This window comes from Drosophila santomea, chromosome 3R, assembly GCF_016746245.2.
Source record: "Drosophila santomea strain STO CAGO 1482 chromosome 3R, Prin_Dsan_1.1, whole genome shotgun sequence".
Classification (NCBI taxonomy): Eukaryota; Metazoa; Arthropoda; class Insecta; order Diptera; family Drosophilidae; genus Drosophila; species Drosophila santomea.
Window position 1 is genome coordinate 21,567,633 of NC_053019.2, and position 26,969 is coordinate 21,594,601.

The following is a 26,969-nucleotide window of genomic DNA, read 5'->3' on the forward strand; positions in this document are numbered from 1 at the left end:
TAGAAAAATTAAAAACAGTTTTAAATGTAATATAATCTAGGATTGCATATATATTTTTATGTTGATCAACAATATCATTGAACTATTGATATCCAAACCAAAGCTTCTATTTCTACAGGGTATCTCTGGATCGACGCACCATTGTACTGCTTTTGATTTTGCAGTGTTTGCCCACGGAGAATAACTGTGATTTTAATCGTGTTTGTATTGTTCCCTTATTTGTAACGAGATTGGTAAGAACCAGTCATAAAAGTTATAAACATATTGATCATTCACTTGTTGAGCAAACATCGAGCTCCATGCCAACGGACAAGGGCGTGGCCAAAGGGGTCTACACTTTCTTATCACTATTGCTCTTTTGCTTAAAAGCATTTGTTTTGCAAAGATCATTGTTGCCAGATATAATCAGCTTCAAGAATTTATAATTATTTAGTTCCAACCCAATTCGCTTGCAACTAATAATCTTAAAATCCAAACACATATTTTTACCTTGGGGCCACAGTGCCCCAAACCCCTTTCAAAACTTCCATGGCTGAGAGCGATTCTGCAAATTGGGAGAGAGTATGGGCAATTGCCGAGCGTTGTGAAATCGCTTATTTATGTTTGGAGGAGGTTCTTACAGTGGGTGGCGAAACAATCTTGATGATCGAGTTCTAAAAAGATAAAACTGAGGTTGCCAACCACCACAAAAGCGTCACAGACAATCATTTTTTAAGATAAGGGTATCCATAAACCAAAGTACACATTATTTACATCTATATGATGACCATTTATTGTGTTATAATTAGGGATTAGCATTTCGTGTTCTTGCCGATTAGTTTCTCTCGTGAAAAGTATGCAAGGTTGAAAATCGAACAGGGTTTACTTAGATAATGACAAACAGCATGCCCATTTAGTCCTCGATGTACTCGAAGGGCTCTGGGGGCTCCGGCTCCTTCTCCTCGTCGTTCATTGGACCAAATGCGGCAACTGGCTCAACGAGCTCCTGGTCCTCTGCTTTGCCAGTGTGCTGGAATACAATAATTCCACCGATGGTGACATCCTTCAGCGGCTCATACGATTGCCCATCAATGACGCTAAGGACCTTCAGTTGCTGACGGAGAACGCGGGCTGGATTCTGCAGGATTTCGGAGGTCGGCTCTGGCTCCTTCTTTTCCTTCTTGTCCTTGTCCTTCTCCTTATCCTTTTCGCTGCTGGTGCCAGCTGCTTCCTTGTCCTCCTCCTTTTTCTTTTCCTTCTCTTCCTTCTTCTTGGGCTTCTCCTCCGTCACCGGCTTCTCCTCGGTCTTGGTTTCCTCGTCCTTCTTGACGGCAGCGCCCTCTTTGCTGTCCTCGTCCACATCCATCTTCTCATCCTCTTTTTTGTCGGCATTCTCGCGTCTCTTCTGGCGGGCGGCAATGGAAAGAACTGCGGTGGCCACCTTCTCGCGCTCCTCGCTCTTCTTCTCCTCCAGTGGGGCGGGATAGGCGTACAGCGAGGGCTTGGCTGCCGACTTGTACTCCATCTTGGGCATCTTCAGGTCGGAGTTCAGGCCGATCACACAGGTGGGTGTGAAGGCAAGAGAGAGGGTGTGGGCCAGCGGGAACCAGTACCAGTACTGGGTGAAAGCCAGCATGCCCACCACTGCCTGCAGGTTGGTGTGTCCTGTACGCGATTGCAGGGACAGAGTAGCATTTCGGCCACCAGCATCAATAATACCTGGAAAAAGTTAATGCCTAATTAGAAAGATCTAGAAGGGGATATATGCTAATTATAAATCAATGCCTACAAATTACCAATGTTTAATAGATGTGAGAATATCGCCTATTATCTTTTCACAAAACAAAGTAACGAAAAATGATTGTCTTTAACTGCTTACCCTGAGCCAGAATGGCACCGTACTTCGCCATGACATCTTCGTGCTTGTTGCTTATGACCTCGGCGTACAGCTGACGGAAGAAGGTGGACTTGGGGCAGCTCTGGTCCGTGTGCTGAATCAGGATCATGGCAGAGGCGATCAGAGCTCCCTGGCGCACAAAGTTGACCGGATCGAACTTCACCATTGGCTCAAGCAGGGCGATGGCCTCACGCAAACCTGTGCCGGCACAGGCGATACCAAGAGCCATCGCGGCTCCGTAACGAACGTGCGGGTTGTAGGACTCGGCCAGCAGACTAACCACAGAGGGGCACTGCTCCGGAGTGCGGAACAGAATGAAGCCGATGGCAGTCACGGCAGCACGGCGCACATCATCATTCACGTCGGAGACGGCTACGTGCAGCAGCTTACGGATGGCCTTGTTGCTGCCAGTTCCATTGTAAGCCATGGCAATGGTGTACATTCCCGAGCGGCGGAGCACAGGATCCTTATCGGTGGACAGACTGGTCACCAAGGGGTCGGCCTCCTCCAAACGAGAGAACATTGTGAGGGAGATGCCCACGGCTAGGCCGCGTAGGATCTTCTCGTGCTGCGTCTCTTGCGCATACGACACCATGTCCTCGATGGCCTGGGCGTTCTTGGAGCCCAGCATGACCATGCCCATGGCAATCCCTGCCGCCTCTCCGGTAACCGCGTCATCCTGATACAGATTAAACTTCAGCTGCTCATATAAATCCTGGCGATGGGTGCCCATGCCAGCAAGACCCAGTCCCAGGCAGCCGCCATGACGCACATTCTCGTTTTGGGCATCCTTCAGTTGTTGCAGCAGATAGTCTATAATGTTAGCTCCGTGATTCGCATGGATCAAGCCCAAAGCGTACAGGGCGCCACCCTCGGAGTAACCAGAGCTTGGACCGGCCTCCTTGGGCAGATAGCTCTGCATGAGAGCCAGAGAGTCCTTCTCGTGACCCCGATGAATTACTCCAAGCGAAGCGGTTGCCGTCAGCTTGGCCCAATTCGTGGCCCTGGCCAGCCAGTCGAGGTTGTCGCGCAGGAATTGGTCGGAGGTAGTGCCGCTGTGCATGAACGCGTTAGCAATAACAGTGGCTGTGTGGCAGATAGACACACGGACCGCTTCTTTTGTGCCTCGAAGGACCTGCAAGTCGGCGTGATTGCTTCGGATGAGGAATTGAAGCTGCAGGTCGATGGAAACCTCGCCGGAGAGGATCGATATAAGCTTTTCGATGTTCTTCTGATGAAGCTTTTCAACCTCGTTAAGGGAATCGATTGTGCGCTCTACTTTATCATCAGCTGTGTGAATAAAATGCGATATAAAAGTGTTCTTACGGATTGGGTTAGAAAACCTGTTTACCTGGCTTGTCCTCAGTGATATCCTCGTCAGACTTGGACTTGTCCCCCTCCGACTTGGCACCATCCTCGGAGGTTGTACCCTGGGGCTTAAATGTGCTGGGCAGGGCGGTTGGGATAGGAGCTGTGTTTTTCAAATGCTGCAAAACATTTCCCAAGAACTCCTGCGTGGCCGACTCGTACAAGTCAAATGCGATCTGATAGGCCATCAGATTGTTTGTCTCCACCGAGGAGCGTGTGAGGGTGTCAAGCATCTCGGCAACAGCGAAGGGATCCTCCAGGAAGATGAGGCACTGACACATGTTCACGTAGTCCGGCACACCCAGATCCCGGTAGAGACTGACCAGGCAGCGCAGCACCTCGTTGCGGAAGCCACGGTTCTGGATGAGGGACATGGTCACGTTGTAGGCGTAGGCCAACATGCCACGCACATCGTCCGACTTCATGATGGCGTCCTTGAAGGTGTCCATGCGACGGGTTTCCAAGGCAATGCCCAGCGCCTGGCGGAACTGGTTGTCGTCCAGACAGCGCTGAATCATCCTGTTCACAATGCCCTCCAGCCGCTCGTCCACGACGCTTGCCTCCTTAGGGTTCTCGATGAACTCCACCCGCTGGGCAATGTAGAAGTCGATGCACTTGGCAATGATGGTCTCCGTGTACTCATTCCGGGCATTCACGTCGAAGAGATCGCCAGCGCCCAGGGCGTATGTCAGAGCGTCCTCGAAGGAGCCGAGGTGATAGAAAACCTTGGAGGCCACCATGCCAGCTAGCTTGTTTTCGGGGAAGCTGCGATCCTCGTGCAGCATCTCAATCTTCTCGATGGACTCCGAGATTTCCGGCCAGAACTCATCGACGATGTTGTCCAGCTTTTTGAGGGCGAACACCTTAAGATCCGGCATCGGCTCATCGAGTAGGGAAATTATCCCCGCGGCGGACGTAAGACTCATTTTCCAGCTGCGTTGTTTCCAGTGAAAAGTATGTTCTACAAATTAAAAAGTGACGTATGTTCAACTTGGGCTCGAAAACTTTACGTTTGCTTTGAAAACGGACAATTCTTCTGCGTACTAACCAACAATTGCACCGTTTCAATTTTCAGTTTTCTTTTGTGCCGAAAAATGCTAAATCACTCGGTATGCAGACAGTGTTGGTAATGGCGATTTTTCCTCGATGTTTTTCTATCGATGGTCACCGATGAATCGATAGTGTTTAGGCCTTCGCCAATTTAAAAATCGCTGTTAATTTACCGTATGTTTTCTTGTTTTGGGCTCAAAATGTAAATAAAATGGAAATAAATTGCAATAGATGTAAAGCATAGTTTAAAAATTGTTCCGAGTGACCAGGTGTACTTTGTTGTGGTACCTTTTTTGCAGTCTACTTGCCCACTCCTCTCCTGGCCACACTGCACATCGCATCCACAACAAAAAACGCGCGAAGGTTCGGGCAGAAAACGCAAAACATCGCCGTGATAACATCCTCGCCAGCAACGGACCGCATCCTTCACCGCGTAGTAAACATCCGGAACACATTTGCACAACATGCTCTGCGAGGATCAACACATGTCTGTGGACAACACACCGCAGAAAGGCTCCGGCAGCCTGAATTCCTCAGCATCCTCCATTTCGATCGATGTGAAGCCCACCATGAAGAGCTGGGCCCAGGAGGTCCGCGCGGAGTTTGGCCATAGTGACGAGGTAAGTGGAGAATGGACGCTACGCCCGGGCAGACATTCAAGTCTCTTGTTTTCGCCCGCAGGCCTCCAGTTCCCTGAATAGTAGCGCCGCGAGCTGCGGTTCCAAAAAGGAGACATCAGATGTTAAACTCGAGTCCATCGAGGGTGAGGGCCGGGAAATGGCTTTCGAGTTCCTGGATGGCGTCAACGAAGTCAAGTTCGAGCGCCTGGTCAAGGAGGAGAAGCTGAAGACACCCTACAAGCGCCGACATTCGTTTACGCCGCCCAGCCACGAGAACAGTCGCTCCAACAGTCCAAACAGCAGCAACTCCTCGGCTAACGGAGATGCAGCTGGCCCCAAAGGCGGCAACCATCAGCATCCGAGAAACCGAAAGGCCGACAGCTTCCGGGCCCACAAGGAGGAGAAACGGGTGCGCCACAACAGCTACACATCCTCCACTTCATCCTCCTCCTGCTACACCGAAGCCGATCCCGCCGTCCTAAGCCGGCGTCAGAAGCAAATAGATTACGGAAAGAATACTGCCGCCTACGAGCGCTATCTGGAGATGGTGCCCAAGACGGAGCGGACCCGCGATCATCCGCGCACCCCAAACAAGTACGGAAAGTACAGCCGCCGCGCCTTCGATGGCCTCGTGAAGATCTGGCGCAAGAGCCTTCACATCTACGATCCACCCACCCAAGCGCGCGCCGCAGCCAATGACAGCAATTCCGACTCGGATTCGGACTAGGATCGAATCTTGTTATCGGGCCGGGTTACGTTTTTCAAATATTAATGGGGGTTTTACCTACTTATTTTCATTCTAAGTACAAATTCGAACTAACTAAAACTATGAATCAAACACGCATTTTCGAGACACAAAGCCGTGTTCAGAGAATTGTTACGCAGATGTTTTGTTGAATAAAATGGCGTCTTACAAGATCCTGGGTTTTCTGTCGTTTGCTACCTGAGGAAATCCTTGGCGTTTCGCAATTTTCCGCATTTTTACTGCGCATGCTGTTCGTGCAATTACTAATTTTGATTGTAAAAAGGAGCCGAGTGAGAGTGGAAATATGGGAAAGAAGTCATTTTATTTCATATTTATTTTCTTTGCTACATTTTAATCTTATGTTTTTATTCTTGGGTTTTAAAAAATCGAATGCCATTAATATTTGCAATTATCCAAACTGGCGGGAAAATAGCCAGACCAGCAGCTCCGTTTGCCAGTTGTTTGTTTTCACTGTGCATGTGCCAATCCAAACCATTTCACCAGCTCCCCAAGTGCACACCACCAAGCACAGATGTTTCTCAAGCCGTACAGACCCAAGAGCAGTGCTGCCCTCAAGGGATCCGATAGCAAGAAGTTCCGGCAGCGCGTGGAGGCAGCGTTCCCGCATGTGGCCGTGGATCAGCTGGTGCCGGCGAAGGCGGCGGTGACCCAGGTAAAGATCCTCACCCACGGCGGTGTGCAGAGTATGGTCTACTGCGTGGACAAGTTACCGTTGTTCTTCGAGCTGGATGGCGGTCAACTGGTGCCCACCCTGTACACCCTGTGGACCATTCCGCACATTCTGCCCTATTTCACCACGCACGAGGGTGTGCTGCCGAAGCTGACAAACGGAGCGGACCTCATGCTGCCCGGCGTGGTGCCCCTGGGCGTGGGACTGAGCATGTATGGGCACTACAAAAAGGGACAGTTGAGTGGGTATTCCCCAGGTGGGATTCCCCTGGTGCCTAGTATTGATCCGATTGTCTGTTTCAGTGGCCGTAAACCTCACAAACAACAAATCCGCAGTGGGTGTGGGCCAGCTGGCTCGCTCCAGTGATGAGCTGTACATGTGCGGAGGTCACGGTGTGGCCATCAAGATGCTCCACCTCTTTGGGGACAAGCTGTGGTCGCATGAGCCCAGTCTGGTGCAGCAAATCCCGCTGGTCAAGACAAAAGCCTTGTCTGGCGAGGACTTCCCTGCCCTTGGATCCGAGCAAGAAAGGAAAAAGGCCAGCCCAGCTAATCCTGCACCTGTGACCTTCGCTTCCGTGGCACAAACCGAGGAACTGGAAACGGAAACTGCGGCTCTGACCTTAGAAAGCCAGGAAACTGCCGAGTCTGATGAAGACGCCGTGGAGGAAGCGTCGCCGGAGCTAGTCCTCAAGAATGCCTTCCTCTCCGCCTTGAAAAACAATGGAAAAAAGCTGCCCCTGCCTCTGCTGACCAGCAACTTCTACAGACTCTACGTGGTTACCGAGGCGCCGGAGCAAATCGACCTGAAGAAGACGCGCTACAAGAAGCTCTCCAACTTCCTGGCCGAGATGGTGGACCAGGGCTTCATTGTAGTGCGAGAGGAGAGCAAGGGGGTGGATAAGATCATATCTGTGGACCTGGAGCACCCCGAAGTGGTGAACTTTATAACCGATGTCAAGGCAGGCGAAGCCAATGGAGCGGCGTCCGAGACGCCCCTCTTCCACTCCGAACTGAAGGAGATGTACATAGTGACCGATGTGACGGCGGCCTTCTTCACCAAGCTGAATTACAAGCGCGGCGAGGGAATTCCGGCGGGTCAGATTAAGAAGATTGTGCGGGAGTACGTGAGCAAACATAGTCTCCTCCATCCGCTGACCAAGCTGGTGCGTCCTGACGAAACTCTGATCGAGCTGTACGGTAACAGGGAGGCTTCGCTGAGCGAGATGTGCTCCCTCATCACCAGCAAGATGGAGCACTCCTACCAGATGTGCAGCGGCAAGGACACCAGCGGCAAGCCCCTCATCCAAATGTCCCTGGCCACGCGATCCGGCAACAAGAAGGTGACGCTGGTCAGCAACATCGAGGCGTACGGCATCATCCTGGCCGAGTTTATCAAGCTGTGCAAGCAGGGAGCCGCCGCCAGCACCAGTGTGGTGAAACTGCCCCACCAAAAGCACGAGCAGCTGCAAATCCAGGGCAACCAGGTGCGATTTGTGCACACACTGCTCACGGAAACGTACAAGGTGCCGCCCAAGTGCATCCTGGGCCTGGAACTGGCCAAGGACGGCAAGAAGCATAAGAAGAAGTGAACCGGACAATAATTGAATAAATGAAGCCGCCGCCTGTCCTCTGAGTGTAATAATAAATTATTTATTAACTGTAGTGGGGATGAACCAATTACTGCTACGCGAACAACAACAACGAATGGGATTGGCTACATCTTGAACAGAAGCGTAATCAGAATGCTCTGATTTGTGCCGGATTTGAGTGGATTCTCCATGCGATCTGGCCTGCGTGCTTACTTGGCCTTGCCCTGGGCAGCCACCGCCTCGATGGCCTTCTTCACAGTCTCCTCGTCGCCGAGGAACTGCATGGACACCACCGGCTTGAAGTTCTCGTCCAGCTCGTAGACGAACGGAATGCCCGTGGGCAGGTTCAGGGCCATGATGGCGTCCTCAGAGAGGTCTGGATAGGACGAGATTGTGGTAAAAGGATGATATGCTAGGTATATATATCGTATACTCACTGTCTAAATGCTTGACTATGCCCCGAAGGCTGTTGCCGTGGGCGGCGATCAGGATGCGCTTGCCCTCCTTCATCTGGGGAATGATGACGTCGTTCCAGTAGGGCAGTGTGCGCTCGATGGTCAGCTTCAGGGACTCGAACTGGGGAAACTCCTCGGGCTTGGGACCATCGGCGTAGCGGGCATCCTTCACGATGTTGTCGTAGTAGGGATGACCCGGCTCCATCGGTGGTGGCGGGGTGTCGAAGCTGCGACGCCAGATCTGCACCTGGGCCTCACCGTACTTGGCGGCGGTCTCGGCCTTGTTCAGGCCAGTGAGTCCACCGTAGTGGCGCTCGTTCAGGCGCCAGGTCTTCTGGATGGGGATCTCCTTGTGGCCACTGGCCTTCAGGATGCTGGCCAGAGTCACCTGGGCGCGGGTCAGCACCGAGGTGTGGGCCACATCGAACTCCAGACCGGCGTCCTTAACGGCCTTGCCGGCGGCTAGAGCCTCCTCCTGACCTGTTTTGGACAAGGTTAATAGAACATTAAGTATACGCCGTGTTGAGTAAGACACTTAAGTCAATTGAATTTAATTGAAAGGTATGAGTTTAATTTGATTACTAGGGCTATCTAAAATGATAACCTTTGAAATTATGCTTGTAAGCATATAAAACATAGGAGATTAGAGATCGAAAATAAGTAAAATTCTATATTTAAAGTGCAATTTGGATGATTCTGAAAATGGCACTGGACAGCTTTTGTTTGAAGAAACCTATTTTTATCACAGAAAAGTTTGCTTTCGAATATGAATGAGATAATGTTGCACTAGGTCAGAGAAGATACAATAGGATACAAAATCGTGTCAAAGGAAGGAGAACTTTTGTGCATCTGATCCAAGCAAAGGATCCTACATTAAGAACCAGGTGTGCACCCAAGCATGTACAATTACATTTGGACTCCAGATAGGTGGATTTTCGGATTGATGTAATCACTCACCCTTCTCGCTGAGGTTGGCGTCGTACCAGCCGCAGAACTGATTCTTCTGATTCCACTCGGACTCGCCGTGGCGCACCATCACAATCTTGTACTTGCCGCCCATGTTAGTTGCGTTGATTACTTTGCGGAGAATTGTGTACTCTTAACCTGCCGCCTTCGTTGCGACTGCAATCTGTGGGAATTCTGCTCGAGTTTGACCTACAAGGGTGCCGTCCAAGGTCGCAGCTGTCAGGCCGCAGCATTGCCATTCTGTTGGAAAAACGTAGTGCGCAGATGCGGTGCCTACTCTGATTGGACTCGGAGTATGGTCCTATTAGAACAGCGCTTTAAGCTGCAAGCGCTTAATTAATAAATTACTTTAAGTGATTCGGTTACTTAGCTATAAATAACTGTTACCTGCTTATTACAGATAACACTGCTTTTCGTTTTAAACCTTATAAAAGTCTTGACTATTTGCCCCTTAAAATTTCCGTTTAGATCGTGCTATGCAACAGGTTGGCATCCCCCGCAGCGGTTATCGTTCGCTTTTGCCATCACTACATTTGTGTTTTGATTTTTAAACTTTGCTGTTTTCAAATTTAGCCCCCATCAATTTCAATTGTTTGTCAATAAAAGCATGTGCGAAAAGGTCACCGCGCGCTGCACTTGGCCCCAACTGGCGGGCAACGGCCTGGACCAACTGGTGGCCACCCGTTTGTCCGACGAAGATGTCTTTGTGAAGTGAGACAAAGGATTCCACGCCCCGAAACTGGTTTTTATCAAGTGATTTTGCAACCTCCTTTGTCCACAGGCCCGACTTGGACGACGTAATCAACGAGGATCGCGCCGTGCTGTTTTCCATGCAGTCGGCGGATCCACCGCCGCCGCCTTGTGAGCTGAGGTTCCAGATCCCGATCCGCTTTAAAATCGCCGCGCTTACCCTAATTTGCAGTGCACCCAAGGTGGAGCTGTTCATTGGAGCTTTGCAGGAGTACTGCGAGACCATCTACGGCACTTGCGTCGAGGAGGAGGACCCAGAGGTTACGGTGCGACCCTACCGCTATGACATGGAAATCGACCGATCCGGCATTAATGACATAAACCTGAAGATGCTCACCTCGGCCAGCGAGATCTGTGTCTACGGAGCCCTGCTCCAGGTAGCCCCAAATCCCAATGGCATCACCACCCAGATGCCCAGGCCAATGGATCCGCAGAGAATCCAGGAGCTGCTGCAAAGGGGCGGCACGAGTTCTCTGAAAAAGGAGGAGCAGGCCGAAAAGTTCGAGCAGTTCATGAGCCTGATGAAGGGCTATTCCCCGCAGGCGAAGGAGAAAACCCAGGAGGCTGCAGCTCCTTTCAGCGATGTCGCAATCCTCAAGGAGCACATCGACATGAGATTCGAGAAGTTGACGCAGTTGGTGGCCAAGAGACTGGACAATTTCGAGGCACAGCAGACGGAAAAGCTCAACAAAATTATTGCCTTGCTGGAAAAGGAAAATTAAGTAATATTCCATTAATTTGCTCATCTGTAATTTCTTGCTTACCACTCATCATTGTAATTTGTAATTGTTGTAAAAGACTGTTGGTGCGAATATTTCGAATGTGATTAGACGACCTAATTAAGTTTGGTTTTATGTGTAATATAATTAAAATATTCTTTTCTTAAAATTATAAATCTTTTCTGCTTGGATTTTTGTTGTTTGCATTTGAATATTCAGAACTTTCGATAGACAGAAATCAGCTGTGCCTGTGCCGACCTCTATCGATAACCACCTGTTGTTTTTGTTTACGTTTTGTATGGCCGAAAAGAAAGTTGGCCTGAAAGCTCGTCATGGCCCAGATCGTAGGTTGAAGTTGGTGGGAATCGTGCACTTTCGTAGCCCAAGTCCATGCATTTATCCATCCGCGCTATTTTGGCCATCTGCGGCGTCTTCTTGGGCTGCTGCAGTGGCGTCGTCTTCCTGGAGCTTCTGGTCAAACTGGATCCCGGCGCTGGAAACCTTATAACTGCCGCCCAGTTTGCATTTATTGCTATGGAGGGCTTTGTCTTCACCTCGAAGCTCGGACTGGCCCAGAGATTAATCAGCCTGCGGGATTATGCGCTTCTAGTGGCCATGTTCTTTCTGACCAGCGTGTGCAACAACTACGTGTTCAAGTTTAATGTCCCAATGACACTGCACATGATCATCCGCGGCGGTTCGCTGATCTCCAACATGTGCCTGGGCACATTGGTCCTGAAGAGGAGCTACCGGTTGTGTCAGTACATATCGGTGCTTATGATCAGCGTGGGCATTTTCGTCTGCACATATTTTTCCAGTCCGGATTTGGTTGGTAAGCAGGAGAATTTGGATAGCAGTGCCGAGGCGGATAAGTTTTGGTGGCTGTTGGGCGTGGCACTCTTAGTGCTGGCTCTCTTTATCTCCTCCTACATGGGCATAACCCAGGAGTTGCTGTATCTACGTCATGGCAAGTGCGCGAGGGAAGCGTTGTACTACACCCACTTATTGCCATTGCCCGCCTTTCTGCTCATGCAGGACGACATACGGACGCACTGGCTCCTGGCGTTCGCAGGCGAGTCCTACCAGTTGCCCCTCCTGGGTGCGGCAGTGCCCCTAATCCTGCTGTACTTATTGGGCAACGTGCTGGCGCAGCATTTGTGCATCAGCTCCGTTTACACTCTGACCACGGAATGCAGCTCGCTGACGGTGACTCTGATCCTGACACTCCGCAAGTTCATCTCGCTGGTCTTTTCGATCATATACTTCCGAAATCCCTTCACCTGGTGGCACTGGCTGGGCACCGCGCTCGTCTTTGTGGGCACTTTGATGTTTGCAGATGTGATAAGAGTTCCCAAATGGAAAAACCAGGCTGTGAAACAGGAATAGGATTTACAAGACTTTTTTGTGACGAACAATGTTATAATTCCATTTACATTTACATTTAAGTACAAATTAAAATTACAAGACTCTCATAATTGTTATGAAAAGAAGGCATACATTAAAAATAATGAAAAACGTGATGCTCTGGACGATCTGCCAAGGGCTTTCTCTCTTTGGCGACTCTGAATTTGTAAAACACGCGACATAAATACTACACGTAAATGCATTGGTGGCCCAACCTATGCAGTTGCAGCTGCGAAATCTAATACTGCTGCAGCCTTGATCCAGCCAAGCCGCAGGATCCGTTTCTTACGCTTGCGCTTCATTACCCAGCCAACTAACGATCGACTTGTAGTTCTTGTTCATCCAGTCGACGCTGGTCTCAATATTCTCCACAATCTGTTGGACGGGTCTGTCGTAGTCCCAGTGGGCGTCCTTCACGAAGTTCTCGAACTCACCTAGCTGGAACTTGGAATTGAATCCCTTCGTGGCAAACTTGAACAACGTGTGGATGTTGGACATTTGTGAGCCCATACTGAAAAAAAAGGGAATGTATTTACCACTGCGTGAAATGTATCTACTTTTATGTAACTTACTAGGTCTTGATCTCCTGCCAGTTGTTTCGCAGAAAATCAAAGGCTATGTTTTGACCCACTACCGTGCTGGAAACTGCGGCAAATACCCGGAACAAGTCCTGTTTCCGGATATGCTGTCCGGAAATGCCGCGACGCAAGAAGCGATAAAGCAACCAGGGCTCCTTGGAGCAGCCGAGGGCATTTAACAGCAGATCCTTCTCCCCAGGAACGTTCGTCTTCAAAAAACGCTCGAAAGCAAAGTCCCATTCGTACTCGGTGCCGTATTGTATTGCAGAGCAGTAAACGACTCCCCTGAGATTTGGCACAATGCTGGAAAAAAGGAACAAAAATCGTATTACAAATATTTTGAGTGTATTGATTATTATCATACGGATTATTTGAATCAGGATTCGGCGTCTGCACCCAGTTCTGGAAGTGCCTGCTGGCCTCTGAGATGCACTCTTGGTGACCCAAATGGCAGGCCATGCTCAGAATATCGGCACGCTTCAGCTTCACCAGGATGTCCTCAAATTCGTCCTGCGAGTCCTTGAAGCCCACCTGATCGTAGACCTTCTTCAACTGCTTAAGCAGATAGTTCTGTGAGAAACGAGAATATGAAGTAATATTTATAACAAGCCAAATGGTTAAAAGCAAACCTTTAGAAGGTCGTAGTCTCCGGAGTTGACGAACATAGAGTCGATAAAAATAAAGTTGCTGATGGCCGCCTTCCATGGCACATGGCCCAATTCATGGCCCAGGTAACGGGTGAGATTCATGGCAGTTTCATAGGACAGATAAGAACCTCTGGCCAGATTCATCACATCATCGATCAGCTGGGCACGGTTCGCAGGAGCAATGTCTTCAAAGTTGTCCACATCCATCAGGTGTTCTGTGATCGCCATCCAGTTCTCTAGATCGTAGTTGACTCGGTAGTAGCCTGTCTGCTGGACATTGAAAATGAACCACTTGGCTGTGGAGAGTTCCCTGTGCTCCAGTTCGTACTGCTTAGTACGCGCCATCCATGTAGTCGGACGGGTGTTGGCAAAGTTCAACTCGGAGTCAGTGGTAAATGTAATGGGTATGTACCACAAGAGACTCTCATCCTCCCTGGTGGTGTTGGTGTACACAAAGCGAACCTGCTCCAGACGAATCACATCGGAGTTGGGATGCCTCGACACCTTGACCACCGGATAGCCCGTTTGCAGCGTCCACGTGTCCATGATCTCCTTAACACTTCTGCTGTGGTCCAGCAACCCAGAGGATTTGGCTTCTATGGTAAGAAAATGCCACAGATCGTCCTGCGTTGCAGAGTTGTAGGCCCTGAAAGCGGATCAATGTTTATCTTTATAAATCGGTAATCATTTCAAGGACTTACATTTCCTGCAAATATTTGCTAAGACCCCGACGGAAAATTGGATTTGTGAGAAAGTGGGCCATCATGCGAATAATAGTTGATCCCTTGGCGTAGGAAATTCTATCAAAGATTTCCGAAATCTCCTGGGGGTTGAACACCTCGTGCGAGATCTTGTGGGATGTGGAAAGGGCATCCAGTTGAAACACTGCCTGCAGCTCATTAACCACAAACTGGTCCAGCTGCTTCCACTCGGGCGCAACTGCATCGGCCGTCAGGTACTCCATGTAGCTAGCGAATCCCTCATTCAACCAGATATCCGACCACCAGCTCGGTGTAACCAGGTTCCCGAACCACTGGTGGGCCAACTCGTGACCCACAACCGAGGCCACGCGCTGCTTGTTGTTAGCCGTGGCAACACCTGGGTCATAAAGCATTGCTGTCTCCCTGAAGGTAATCAGACCCCAGTTCTCCATAGCGCCTGCTTGAAACTCTGGCAGAGCAATCATGTCAATCTTCGGCAGGGGAAACGTCACGTTGAAGAAATCCTGCAGGAATGTCAGGATCCTGGGACCAACAGACAGTGCATACTCGGCTGATTTTATGGCATCCGCTCGAGCCCAGACGGAAAAGTTACCCGAGGAGATGTGCGTAAAGTCGGATATGGCATAGGCCACCAGATAGGTGGACATGGGCAGCGATTCTGCAAAATGATCCCACACATAGCTGGGCATGGTGGCGCTAAGGATTTGAAAGATTGCGGTCAAATAGTGTGTTTACGCTGATAACAAAGGCAATACTCACTGATCGTTGCTGGACACAATGGGCATATTGGATATGGTGGTCATGTTTCGAGGACGAGCGATGTGCAGTGTAAAGTTGGCCTTCAAGGCCGGCTCATCAAAGCAGGGAAAAGCACGACGGGCGTCCGTGGCTTGGAACTGGGTAGAAGCTACCCACCTTGTCTCGTTGCGCACCTCGTAGGAGCTGCGGTAAAAGCCCTGCAGATAGTCCTCGATGATGCCATCAAAGCGCAGATGCACCACGTACTCCACATCTTTGAGCAGCTTGTCATACAGCTCGATCACGAAGAACTGCTTGGCCCCCACCAGGTACTGTTTGTGAATCCGCAGACCATCGCCTTCCAGTTCGCCACCGTTCAGCACTCGGTGAACGGAGGCATCGCTACGCGAGATGTTCAGCTCCTCGGCATGCATGGTGATGTTATAGCAATCCTCCAGCACTCTTATTCTGATCTGAACACTACCAGCAAAGGTGAAGTTGCCGCTGAGCTGCGGCTCAATCGTGATGTTGTACTTCAGCGGGCGAATGGAGTGCGGCAGACGGACATCTCGATCATATTTAGGTGCGTCATCATGTCCAGCCTTTAGCCTTCTCAGATGGTAGCTGGTGCAAACGATATCGTCATCGGAATCGGGCTCCAGCTCGGCGCATGTGGCAAAGTTGTAGACGATGAAGCCCACCGCTAGTAGGGTGCATATAAAGAAGGAGGCCAGCAGGATGGCGGTGGTCAGGGACACACTGTAGCGACGCCCCCCTTTCGAGAACGTGGTGGTAGTGGTAGGCGTAGCGGCATTCATGGGACGGCTTTCCATATTCAGGTTTTCGTGAAGCGGTATCTCCTTGACGACCATAATGGCTGCCGTGGAAGATGAAACAAAAGTTTAAAATAATCAGCAAAAAGATATCATAAAAACGGAATATTAAGTCGTAGCCTAATGAGGTAAGAGCAGTTCCGATTCCATAAACAGGAAGCAGGATCTGGGCAGACCACTTCCACATCCACAACCACTTCCGTTGCAGCACTTAATAAAAGACCAAGTAATACGATATCCAACTGCAGGTTGCGCAGTTGCAGTCTGCAATCTCGGGGTTCCACTTAAGTGGTTTCTCTGGCCCGAGGCCAACCCCTTTGGCTATCTTGTGTTCCGATTAAATTGCGTAAATGGCGCATGAGCCATGTCCTTGTGGTTGAGAAGCGAAGCCACAGCAAGGGGTTTGCGAACAGAGTTTTCGAGTAGGAGACCATTTAGTTTGCTACTCAAGGGGTCGTCGAGAACGTAACTGATTCATTAGCTCATCGGCGATGGGTAAAAACAAGTGTATGGTTTTACAACGAGTAGCAAAAAATCATTGCTCACGTAATAAACGAAATGAGGTATTAGATCCAGCAGATATTCTTAGTTGATAAAGACGTTGTTATACGCTACTTGACGAAAAACTCTTGGTTCTAGCATAATAACTTATTTGAAATATAAGAAGCTCTTGTTCTCGAAGTGAAAATGAATATATTGAATAAATTTCAATGGAAAATATTTAAAGTTCTTGTCCATTTTAGCTAGTTTTTGAGATCATGTACACTTGCCCAAATGATATATACCCAATATAACGTGGGGCATCAAGACTGGAAAATATTAATGGCCGACTTTAATACCAGCTTTTGCTAAGCTCACTCAAGTCACCCAGCGGGTTTTTAGTGGATCTACATGCAACTAGCTGGATGAAAAGGGTGTTTCCCATTGCGAGTGTCATCGACTGAAATATATGTACATATATTTAAATTCGCGATATTTCCCATTCAGAAGCTGTGGCTGGAGTTGGTATATGCATGGGGCATTCCCAGTCCCCAAATCAAATGCAAAGGTAACCCACACAATTCGCAGTAGTCTGATTATATCTAAAAATTAAGGCGATAATTGATTTTTGCACTTAATAACTAAACAATTATTTTTAGATAGGAAGAGCGATTTAAATACATTTTAATAAGATGAGATCGTGATCTTATCAATTAGTAAGATGTTCGGGATGATTACTTTTAGTGAATGAAAGTGGGAAAAGTTACATTTAAAGAAATAATCCGCTAAAATGGCAATATATTGTGAATTGTTATTGTCACTTTTGCTATGCCTGTTCTTATCACGATGTCAATGGCCCAGGAGACCCATTCATGGGGCTACTTCGTACTAAGTTTTTCTTCTTTTCCAGCAGCTCAGAACTCACAGATTGTAGCTGAACCCAGATGTCTCCTCGTAGAGCAGCGCTATTATCAATTGGCAAAAGTTTAAGCACAAATTGAGCAGGCAACAACATTGTCGTAAATCAACTTATATATTCATGCAAATACGCCCGCCGGCTAATTGAGTTATGGCATTAATTTGATCAGCTTCTGTAGCATTTGTAGCATCTGTAGCTCCCTGCTCTTTCTCCTTCCACTGTTGCTGCCGATGCTGAGGTCGTTGCTGCTGCTGCTGGTGTTTTTGCAAATTGCTGCAATTAAACGCCGACAACCATGTACAGAAGTCAACCCAGCCGCTGGCACGATGACCTTCATTAAACTAAGGCTGCAAATGATACGCCGCCTCCATCCGCCTCTATCAGCCGCCATCCGCCCACTCCACCCATTCCATTCCATCCCATACCGCCTCCATGGGGTCCGTATCCCTGGGTCGCTCTCGCTCGTTGGGGATCCAATTTATAGCAATATTTCATTGATAAACTGCGTGTAAGCCGCTGGCGATGTGTCAGCATATGGCGATGGATAGCGATAGTACACTTCGATTTACGCATTATATGCTGGAAGTCTGTAAAATTCTTAACTACTTAGATAATTACATCTGACATTTGCTTCTTATTTAACCGTTTCATTGTGATTGCTCGAACCAATTAGTAGCACTAGATTGCGCGGTTTTCTCTCAGTGCAGCCAGTTAATAAACACAAGGACATGGACGCCTGTCAGTGGGAAAGCGAATATTGACAAATCATTGGGGAAGTGGGGAGGCGGTGGAAGGCAAGAGACAGCGGAGACATGTAAATATTGGCTCTTCACACGCCCACGATTAAGACATTAAATTTAAATCGCGCGGCTTTTGCTCTCCCCACAAAACACAACAAAACCAAGAAAATGAGGAAAACAAGAGAGCGCCAATTTATTGACCGTTGAGTGATGGACCACGCGTGTGTAAGTGTGTGGGTGTGTATTCTGGGTGGTGGGGGGGTTGGAAAAATGGAATAACCGATCGCTGGGCAAGCGGATAATTTGCACCGTTGCTCTAATTGAATTTTGGGGCAGTACCAGATGATTTCTACAAATTTGGATAGTAAATAAGCGGGAGATCACCATAAATTGGAAATCATGAGCGAAGGAAAGTTTCTGGCCGGCAAAATTTATGGGTCCTGCGTGAGTGCCTTATAATATCGAGCATTTCTGGCTGGAAAGTGTTTGTTTTCATTTTTATGTATTAATCGCTGCCAGATGTCAGGCAAACTTGAAAAGCGTTTGCCAAATAAACAAATGGGGAGCGTGCAGATATAAAAACGAAATTAAACGAAGTGTTGATTAGTCAATTACCTTCCGACGTGCAAACAGCAGCCGGCAACCACAGAAAGAAAAATCAAAGCAAAACGCGCATGGCAAATGGATATTTACAATGTTGTAATACTCATGAACAAAGTACTTGAAGCGTTTTCGCATCACTCAAAGAACTTAAAGCACCTTTAAATCGTTAAATGTACTTATATTATTAGTTTTTATAGTGGTGCACAATGATCGCCATGCCATTGCATTTTTCTCAGTGCACACACACGCACAAATCGCCCACTCACACACGCAGCATTCGAAACGTGGGAATAATTCAATTTACCGTTTCACCTCCGTCCTGGAAAACCGTTTGTCGGACTCTTTCGCACCTTTACCGTTACGCTGGCGCGACACCAATCCGTCTAGTGGTCACACACAAGCGCGCACACACACACAGTTGGGCTTGGCAAAGGCCTAATTAATTGAATTAAATGTAAACAAATCACTTGTACTAAGGCCGAGCTGCCAAACTAATCAAAATGCAATTTGCCAAGGGACATCACTAAACGGAGCACAGTTTTTTTTCGTGTATTTTCCCGACGAGCGCGGGCACAACCGTTACGGCTAACGGTTGAGAACTGAATAAGCGGAATAAACAAGCTGCGGTGGAAATGGAATGGAAGGAGAATGAGCGAGATGGCGATCGTGCTGCGCGAAACTTACACTTTGTCTGCGTGAGAGCGAAGTTTATTTAAGTGCCGTGAAAGTGGTATACTTACGTTTAAAATTGAATTTAAGCATTTTGCTTAAATAAATATTGTTTAAAACTATTTCACTACGCTTTTTATTTTACTGCACTCCTAATAGCTAAAGTAACGGTTAATGCCGGCGTTTCAAGCTTCCAGGCTGGCATTTAGGTAATAGGCGTTTGAGTTACGCGGTGTGAATGGCAAAAAACTAAGAGGAAGCACAATTTGAAACAGCTGTGACTTGTTTTTTAACTATTTACTAAAAATGCATTTAAATACAGTTTATATTACCGTGGGCACCACCAAATTCGATGCTCTAATATCAACTGTATCTTCGGAACCCGCTCTAAAAGCTCTGCAGAGCCGGAAATGCACGCGACTCGTCATACAGCACGGAAATTCGCAACCATTGACAGAGGATGAAATCCAACTGATAGGAAAGAACTACGGAATACGCATAGAGCAATACAAATTCCGGCCAAATACAGAGGACATTAAGTCCGCAGATCTAATTATTGGACATGCGGGAGCCGGAACTTGCATGGATATACTAAACAATCAGAAACCTGGACTCATTGTGATTAATGACACACTTATGGACAATCACCAACTGGAGTTAGCCAAACAACTGGCCGCTGAAAACTACCTGTATTACTGCAAAGTTACCGACTTGGATGCCCAGCTAGCTACTCTGAACTTTGAAGCCCTCAAGCCCTATGAAACCAAACCGGAAAATCTCAGTAAATTCGTTTCCGCCATCAATCAACTAATGTCGCTTTAAAGACCAATAAACATTCCAAGAAAAATTAAGCTTCTTTTGGTGCCAACCCCACCAAGGGGGTTAGCTTTTGCTATTTATTTGAGTTTACAAGTATAGTTAATAAACACGAGAACGTCTACGAAGAACATTAAATATTGTTATCAATCTAGTGTTTGCTGGGGCTATACGATATAGATAAATTCACGACAATTAAACATTAAAACGTACATATATGCTTGTTACTGTAACTGGTTAATTCCACTTATTTGGATAGTTAATTTCATATAACGCAATGAGACTCTCAACGTGCTTTGGTTGTTGCTCTGACCGATCCCGCTTCATTTACTCCTCGGCGGCGGCAGCTCCGTTTTCTATGATGGCATCAAACGAGAAGGGTTGGAAGGCATATCCCTGGCCCTTGTAGAACTTGCTCTGGAACTCGACCCTATAAAAAAGCCCTTGATTAGATACCATTTCATATTTTGCAGGGATTCAAGTAATTTACCAATGGAGACGCAGCGTGTGGAGGAAGGCAGACAATCCCTCCATGAGTACCAGAATGCCAACGGTCAAAATGGCCCAGAAGGCAAACACGCAGGTCAAAACGATGCCACCCACGGGTCCTTCCTGCTTCAAGCCAATCGAGAGGACCATGGTCCACAGCACCTCAGCCAACTCTGCCAGGAAAGAATGCTTCGCTTTAGTAATTGTTTAGGCTTGTACTCCATCGATTACTTACGGGCATGAGCCAAGGAGAGCGCCCACAATCGAAGATAAGAGGCGGTGTGGGAAACCGAACCCAGGACGTACTCGATGGTGTGAATGCTCTGGTGAATGAAGATCTCAGAGAGCTCCTCTTCCTCCTCATGACCACCGGCACCACCGTGGGAACCGCCATTGGACATTCCGCCAGCCTCTGCATCAGAAGTGGCTCCGGCAATGGGCTGAACCTGCAAGAAATGGGGATTATTAACTGCGTTTAAGTGGAACAACTCGGGGTACTAAGTCGAACTTCTCTAAAGGAAATGGTAGAGACCACATTATACCATTTATATGTGATTAAAAATTTAGAGAAATTCGATTAAAAATGGACAATTAACGACACGACTAACCTCTTCCTACGGTTTGTGGATTGAAGTGTTTTGGTTTATTCGGTGTGGATTTGGTTGGGGGGGTTATAATTTTGTTAATCGGGAGCACAAATAAACGAGAAGCCGTTAGTATAATGTGGAGAGTTAGGAGTGCGATGTGCTTGGATATGTTGTGATGTAGATGGAACGCTCTTTTATGAAAGTAATGGTGTGCATCGAACTAGCATCTACTTACGTTCGCCTGCTTGCGGGCCTGCATGATGAGCAGCGGCTTGGCCAGTAACATTACGGGAATGCAGCCGACGGCAACCAGGACGAAGAGCACCTGGATGGTGTGCTGGCCAAAGAACATATAGGTCTCACAGCGTTTCGGAGGCGGCTTAGGCGTGTTGAAGAGCACCATGTCGATGAACGTGATCAGGATGGAGGGCGCACAGGCTTCGGAGTAGGGCTCTAAATGAAAAAAAGGGGTCATGAAACAGCAGCCATTAAGTCGAGGGTCAATAAGCTCACTATCATTGGTGGCGGCGAACTTGATCCACTTGATGAACATCAACAAAACCATGTAGAAGAAAAGCAGCAGCAGAAAGATTAGCTGGGGAATGAACTCGTAGAGCAGAGAGATTCTGTTCCGGAAATACGTATGGTTGTGCCAGCTCATCACCACGCCGAAGATCATGTGGATAACACCGAAAATGATCGAAATCTTCATCTTGTAGGCGTTGTGGAAAATGATCTTATTGGCTCCCGCCACCTGCCAAATAGGGTCCATGCCGAACGGATACGGAGCGCCCTCGTAGTCGCCTTTCGGGCTTAACTGCAGGAACTTGTTCTCCATCACCGTGGACTTGTTGTACGACAAATGCCAATGGGATCCAAAGATGTTCAGTGACTTGGAGAATATATCGTTGTATATTAGACCCGTGTACATGGAGAAGACGCCCATGAGGAAGATGATGTACCGTCCGCCAAAGAATATATTCCAGATCTCGTTGTCAGTCTTCTGAGCCGCCAATCCCTTCTCCTTTCGAATCATCCACAGGCCGAAGAGCGCCATGATAGCGCCGTGGCCCAAATCTCCAAACATCACGGCGAACAGGAAGGGGAAGGTGATGATCGTGTACGGTGCCGGATTCATCTCCCGATAGCTCGCCACGCCATAAGCATCGATCAATGCCTGAAAGGCCTTGGTAAACTTGTTCGTTCGGTTGTAAGTGGGCGGATTCTCGAACGTCTGCATCCGGTTGAGAATTGGCGGCACCGACGATCCCGATCTTTCGGTTCCGCGGCGCAAGGCCAGCTGGATGGTCTCAATGTCCAGCAGCGGCACCCAGCACTCGGCGATCAGACATTTCTGGGTCACGTCCAGATTGAAGAGATTCAGCGTATGGTAGATGGCCTTGATCTTGCGCACCTTGACGAACCAGTTCTTAAGGTTCTTGGCCGCAGCAACCAGGACACGATGGCGATGGTCCTGCGTCTGGCCGAGCACGGTGTTCAGATCTTCGATGCGGGTCATCACACCCATGGCCATTTCTCGCCGATCGGCTGGAGCTTCGGGGCACGGATAGAGCGTGGCCCGGAAGCCCTCACAGATCTTCTTGACGCGCGTCTTCAGCTGGTCACCCTGGAAGAAGATGATGAACACGGACTTGTGCACCTGGTCGCCCTGGAAATGCGAAGCAAATAATTTATTTGGTTTCTTGTTCATTTAGTATTATCCTCACAGGACATCAGCTGGTTGATGACTTACATTGGTGGGATCCTCCAGCGGCGTCTCGATCATCGCCTGGCGCAGAAAGACGTTGCCCCTACAGGCGCGCCACAGCATCCGCTCGAAGGCCGGCAGTCGCTCCCTCAGGATGACGCCAGCCACGAAGCTAGAGGTGATTGGTAAGCAGTTATTAGTGAGAGATCTCCGCTACGGGCTATCCAACAAAGTCATTCCAGTTATTTACGACAAACAAGGAAAACTAAACTCTCAAGCACAAGTTACCAATGGACGCGCGTGGTGTTACGAGAGCGAGGATCGGGATGAATGAGGCTCTGGGTGGGATCGATTGGATGGGTGACACGTTAGCACTCTAGGTGGCACTCTAATTTCTGGACAGGATGCGGGGCGGTGCAGGGAGGCAAGGCGAGGCGAGCGAAGCTAATGACATGTTTCTATATACAGCTGATTGACCGATCGAATACGAATACGGATACGAATACGATTGATGAGCGCTGTTCGTTGGCTAATGGATACGAGTTTGACTGATTGTTTGGCCTAGTCTTGTTCTTTTATTTTTTTTTTTTTTGAAGGGGCAGGGTACCAACCATGGAAGATAATCCTCACGTTCGTTTGATTTCTCCATGTAACTAAATTTATCAACATTATTTTTCGATTGGACATTTTTGTGTGGGGAAGAGAGGAGCATAAGAAGAGAACGACGTTTAATTTAGTGGCTTTCGATGTGTCATTTTGGGATCGTGCACAGAAAATTATTGCTCGAAACTCCAGGGGACTCCCAGCTGGGAGACGGTATAAATGGACATGGTTCGGTTAATCTTTCTCTTTGGCGGCGCAGCTGCATTGGCGTTTTGAGTTTGGTTAGTTTGGCGTTGGCGGCAGTAAGCAATAATTTTGTGTTGCATATCGTTGTTTAAGAGCTAAAAAAGATTTGTACAGGGTAAAAGCTCCCTGGGCGGTAAGTGGACACTAATCTCATTACTATTGATTATAGGATCTTAGGTATGTACATATAAACAAATCGAACAAAGAGTAGATTAGGGTAAATATACATATGCCTTTGGCTATTGATATATAAAAGTAAAACCCAATGTGTTGAGATAATTAACCAAAAGTACACCATTTAAGATTACATTTAGGTACACATTGTATGTAAGTAATCCACACCGCCCAAGGAATATTCCCCTGCTGACGGCACTACGTCCCACGCCCGACTGTGCGTCTCTCCCGCTTCGGAGGCTGGCTGCTGGATACGTACCCGAGCTGTACGGGACCCATGGAGGCACCAGCGGTGCGCGCCTCGTCCGTGATTAAGGCGCGGGTCATCGACTCGGTCGTTTGGTTTACGCCGCCTTCTTGCTAGAAATTGTGAATGGTGGGCAAAGGTCATTTCGACACGACTTACAAACTTGGGTTAGCTTGGGGTTAACTCTTAGAAAATGGTTAGTAGAACCGCCGCCGAAACTTGGTTGTTGGATTTGTGGGCATGTGGGGTATTGGATTGGATTCAATTGAATTGGATTGGATTGTATTGGATTAGGTATAGTTTTGGAAACCGACACCAGAGCAAACAAGTAGACAATGTGCTTATGTTTGAAATCAATTCGATAGCCTAGCGCGTGGAAAACATGGAACACTCATCAAAGGTACATGGATGGAACATGGACGCGTAGAACACAAACAGCAAGGAGTTAAGGAGTAAGAGGAGCAGGAGAGCGAGAGCGAGAGCGAGGTGGTCTTGGCCTGAGTTTAGTTTCCCCCTGTGACCGTCGTGGTTCGTGGTCTGTGGTCCGTATTCAGTGCTCCCAGGTCCGGCATCAATATTTACCCAAGTTTCAAATTCTGGCCCGGCTGGCTGGCCCGCACACCCTCCTCGCCCAGCAGCTGCGCCTGCTCGTCCTCGTTTTGGTTGTCGGCCATCTGCGGATAGCGCCGATATTTGCTGGATGAGTATGCGCCACTCGACTTGTACACCGTGGGCACCGACTTTTGGCAACACAACCGGCAGTGGGCAGGTCATTGGGTGGTGTTTTTTTTTTGGTGGGTGTACGTGTTGTGTGCGGTTTTGTTTTGCAGTTTATTGATTTTTGGTCGGGGAGGTGTTGGTTGATTGATTGATTGTGAATTGATTGATATGGAAAAACAAAATGTAAAACGCATAATAAAGTAACCGAAAAAGTCAAATAATTAATAATAAACAATAAGGCTGTACAGACATCTAGATATATACTATATAAACAGAGTGTTGGGTAAAACGAAGCATTTGAAATGATAATACGCAGATGTGTTCTTTAAAAGCAATCAGAAAGAGAGGCGGTTGCAAAGCCCGTAATATTAATATATATTAGAATCTACTGCCTTTAACCTTTCCTCTGATTGCCCAGGAACATGTCCGATAGAAACAATAACCTTCAATTGATATCAAACGCACGGAAATTACGGAATATGTACAAACTCAAAAAGAGGGGTAAGAAAGCACACATCGTTTGCTTTTGGAAGCGGAGAAGGAGGATATACGTGCCGAGTGGGGAGATACGGGGAAATCATTTAAGAGTGTAGTTTGAGATAGATTGCTTATGTAACTAGAAGTCGTGGCTGCCACACTTGTGTTGTCGGTTGGGAAATTGGTTATTGCTTAGAAAAGTTGGTTAGTTACCGGCCGCTTCAATGGCCGGCATATGTTAATGGTAAATCGGTTACCGATCGCAGTTCGTTAGCTGATACCCAAACGTAGTTGCTCATGCAGCAGCTTACCTCGTCGAAGAACACCTGGGTTTTGCGAAGAATGTGCTTCAGCTCGGTCAGCTCCAGAAAGTTGCGCTTCAGAGCCTCGGCGTTCTGATTCACCTCCCTTAACTCGTTCTCCAATTTCTCGAAGGTGGCCTAAGCAGCAGACAAGAAAGCCATATAAGTTCAAAAGTGGTTGGCAGAAAACAGGGAGCATGTTTTAGCATACCTCCAGGTCGATCATCTCGCGGGGCTGCGGGGCCTCGGGACTCTCCCCGGTGTCCAACATGGGGATGCCGTCCTTCTTGATCTCCTTCTCGAGGTAACGCAGCTTGCGCTCCATTTCATCGCAGCGGCGCACCTCGTTGACGAACTTCCTCTGGAAGGCGTTCACATCGGGATTGAGCTGTGGATTTCGAAAGAGTGGTACATTATTGGGCGATCTTAACAAATAGTTAATGTGTGCGATCAAGCTATAGCACTGAACTTATGACATTGCATTTACTAGTTTCATTTAGGTCGGGTGATTAATGTAAAAAAGTAACACGTAGTTATACTACACATTCAGAGGAGGGTGTACTTCACATTTACATTGCATTCAAGCGGGGACGTTTCATGGAATATAAAATTCACTAATGAGGTAAGGGGTATTCTGGTGACTTATGGTTAGTCAGTGCGATTGTCTCGACCGCAGCTTTATGTAATCCATCCTACTCACATCTCGGAACTGGACCAATCCCAGTTCGCCCAACTCGGAGACGCAGGCGTAGGCCGCCTCGCTCTGCAGGAACAGCTGGCACAGAGCCATTTCCTCGCTGCGGAACAGGGAACCCATTGTGGCAGCCGGATTCCCGATATCTGCGAATGGAGGGAGAATGGAAACAGATACTGAATCAGAATGCATATATCTAATATATACTGTATACACGGGGCCCATTCAATTTCATGATTCATGTCCAAACTGGGTTTCTTCGGAAGATTTATGGCTGGTGTCGCATACATATTTTCACGCTGATTTGATTATCGTTTTGGGGGCGGACGTCCACTTGTCCCCGCCGCGGTATCTGTAATCTATACTATATATGCGCCCGAGATTCGATTTCTATACCCCATGCGTATATTGATTTTTCTCCGCTGCAGACAAAAAGAAAGTGCTACGTTGGACCCGGATGCGAAGGTTTTCAGCTCTTTGGTGGTCACCAAGTCTCTGGACACTCGCTTTAAGCGGAAACTATCTAGTTTGTGAGGGAGTCACTTTGAAATAAACTTCGATTAGTTAATTACCAAGAGCTTAAAAATTAAATATAAATTCGTCCACAAAATTCCAGCAACCGACAAATTTCCGAACTATGAAAGTGTGACCGTGGCGGGTCATTAGAATTATACCCATTTATTCGAGCTAATAGGAACACAAAATTGTACTTAAAAAATCTCAAAGCAAAAATATAGAAAAA

At 48.0% G+C, this 26,969-nt stretch overlaps 9 protein-coding genes across 17 annotated transcripts; 5 read left to right on the forward strand and 4 right to left on the reverse strand.

The window, feature by feature from the left end:
* Window positions 1-748: 748 nt before the first annotated feature.
* On the reverse strand, window positions 749-4,406 carry LOC120454550 (26S proteasome non-ATPase regulatory subunit 1). Its single transcript, XM_039639931.2, has 4 exons — window positions 4,293-4,406; window positions 3,228-4,205; window positions 1,859-3,166; window positions 749-1,698 (listed from the first exon to the last, which is right to left on the reverse strand). Exons 2-4 carry the CDS (start codon window positions 4,168-4,170, stop codon window positions 893-895), a joined length of 3,057 nt encoding a protein of 1,018 aa, XP_039495865.1. The 5' UTR covers window positions 4,171-4,205; window positions 4,293-4,406; the 3' UTR covers window positions 749-892.
* A 174-nt stretch (window positions 4,407-4,580) lies between these two features.
* LOC120454564 (histone RNA hairpin-binding protein) lies at window positions 4,581-5,830 on the forward strand. Its single transcript, XM_039639958.2, has 2 exons — window positions 4,581-4,914; window positions 4,976-5,830. Exons 1-2 carry the CDS (start codon window positions 4,759-4,761, stop codon window positions 5,639-5,641), a joined length of 822 nt encoding a protein of 273 aa, XP_039495892.1. The 5' UTR covers window positions 4,581-4,758; the 3' UTR covers window positions 5,642-5,830.
* Window positions 5,831-6,059: 229 nt separating this feature from the next.
* Window positions 6,060-8,014, forward strand: LOC120454560 (eukaryotic translation initiation factor 2D). The gene is made up of 2 exons (XM_039639951.2): window positions 6,060-6,591; window positions 6,653-8,014. The coding sequence occupies exons 1-2, from the start codon at window positions 6,192-6,194 to the stop codon at window positions 7,939-7,941; spliced, it is 1,689 nt and encodes a 562-aa protein (XP_039495885.1). The 5' UTR covers window positions 6,060-6,191; the 3' UTR covers window positions 7,942-8,014.
* On the reverse strand, window positions 7,983-9,556 carry LOC120454566 (phosphoglycerate mutase 1). Its single transcript, XM_039639961.1, has 3 exons — window positions 9,354-9,556; window positions 8,379-8,876; window positions 7,983-8,317 (listed from the first exon to the last, which is right to left on the reverse strand). Exons 1-3 carry the CDS (start codon window positions 9,454-9,456, stop codon window positions 8,151-8,153), a joined length of 768 nt encoding a protein of 255 aa, XP_039495895.1. The 5' UTR covers window positions 9,457-9,556; the 3' UTR covers window positions 7,983-8,150.
* A 315-nt stretch (window positions 9,557-9,871) lies between these two features.
* On the forward strand, window positions 9,872-11,022 carry LOC120454565. Its single transcript, XM_039639959.1, has 2 exons — window positions 9,872-10,073; window positions 10,144-11,022. The coding sequence occupies exons 1-2, from the start codon at window positions 9,970-9,972 to the stop codon at window positions 10,832-10,834; spliced, it is 795 nt and encodes a 264-aa protein (XP_039495893.1). The 5' UTR covers window positions 9,872-9,969; the 3' UTR covers window positions 10,835-11,022.
* Window positions 11,023-11,095: 73 nt separating this feature from the next.
* LOC120454563 (UDP-xylose and UDP-N-acetylglucosamine transporter) lies at window positions 11,096-12,401 on the forward strand. The gene has a single exon (XM_039639957.2). It carries the CDS (start codon window positions 11,222-11,224, stop codon window positions 12,215-12,217), a length of 996 nt encoding a protein of 331 aa, XP_039495891.1. The 5' UTR covers window positions 11,096-11,221; the 3' UTR covers window positions 12,218-12,401.
* On the reverse strand, window positions 12,291-19,374 carry LOC120454552 (aminopeptidase N). 2 transcript variants are annotated; one of them, XM_039639933.2, is made up of 7 exons: window positions 19,236-19,374; window positions 14,942-15,797; window positions 14,162-14,878; window positions 13,443-14,106; window positions 13,178-13,383; window positions 12,808-13,116; window positions 12,291-12,746 (listed from the first exon to the last, which is right to left on the reverse strand). In XM_039639933.2, the coding sequence occupies exons 1-7, from the start codon at window positions 19,255-19,257 to the stop codon at window positions 12,521-12,523; spliced, it is 3,000 nt and encodes a 999-aa protein (XP_039495867.1). In that variant the 5' UTR covers window positions 19,258-19,374; the 3' UTR covers window positions 12,291-12,520. The 2 variants fall into 2 exon arrangements, with proteins under 2 accessions (XP_039495867.1, XP_039495868.1); XM_039639934.2 differs by lacking the exon at window positions 19,236-19,374 and adding an exon at window positions 18,800-19,102 and having other exon boundaries at window positions 12,292-12,746.
* A 91-nt stretch (window positions 19,375-19,465) lies between these two features.
* LOC120454567 (UDP-N-acetylglucosamine transferase subunit ALG13 homolog) lies at window positions 19,466-20,113 on the forward strand. Its single transcript, XM_039639962.2, has one exon. The coding sequence runs from the start codon at window positions 19,471-19,473 to the stop codon at window positions 19,984-19,986; it is 516 nt and encodes a 171-aa protein (XP_039495896.1). The 5' UTR covers window positions 19,466-19,470; the 3' UTR covers window positions 19,987-20,113.
* On the reverse strand, window positions 20,012-26,905 carry LOC120454553 (V-type proton ATPase 116 kDa subunit a1). 8 transcript variants are annotated; one of them, XM_039639940.2, is made up of 12 exons: window positions 26,800-26,905; window positions 26,234-26,373; window positions 25,745-25,921; window positions 25,543-25,671; window positions 24,617-24,774; window positions 22,810-22,936; window positions 21,570-22,725; window positions 21,292-21,509; window positions 21,078-21,083; window positions 20,705-20,915; window positions 20,471-20,642; window positions 20,012-20,410 (listed from the first exon to the last, which is right to left on the reverse strand). In XM_039639940.2, exons 2-12 carry the CDS (start codon window positions 26,348-26,350, stop codon window positions 20,308-20,310), a joined length of 2,574 nt encoding a protein of 857 aa, XP_039495874.1. In that variant the 5' UTR covers window positions 26,351-26,373; window positions 26,800-26,905; the 3' UTR covers window positions 20,012-20,307. The 8 variants fall into 8 exon arrangements, with proteins under 8 accessions (XP_039495874.1, XP_039495871.1, XP_039495875.1 ...); XM_039639937.2 differs by lacking the exons at window positions 24,617-24,774; window positions 26,800-26,905 and adding exons at window positions 23,376-23,417; window positions 24,047-24,147; XM_039639941.2 differs by lacking the exons at window positions 24,617-24,774; window positions 26,800-26,905 and adding an exon at window positions 24,047-24,147.
* Between the last annotated feature and the right edge of the window lie 64 nt (window positions 26,906-26,969).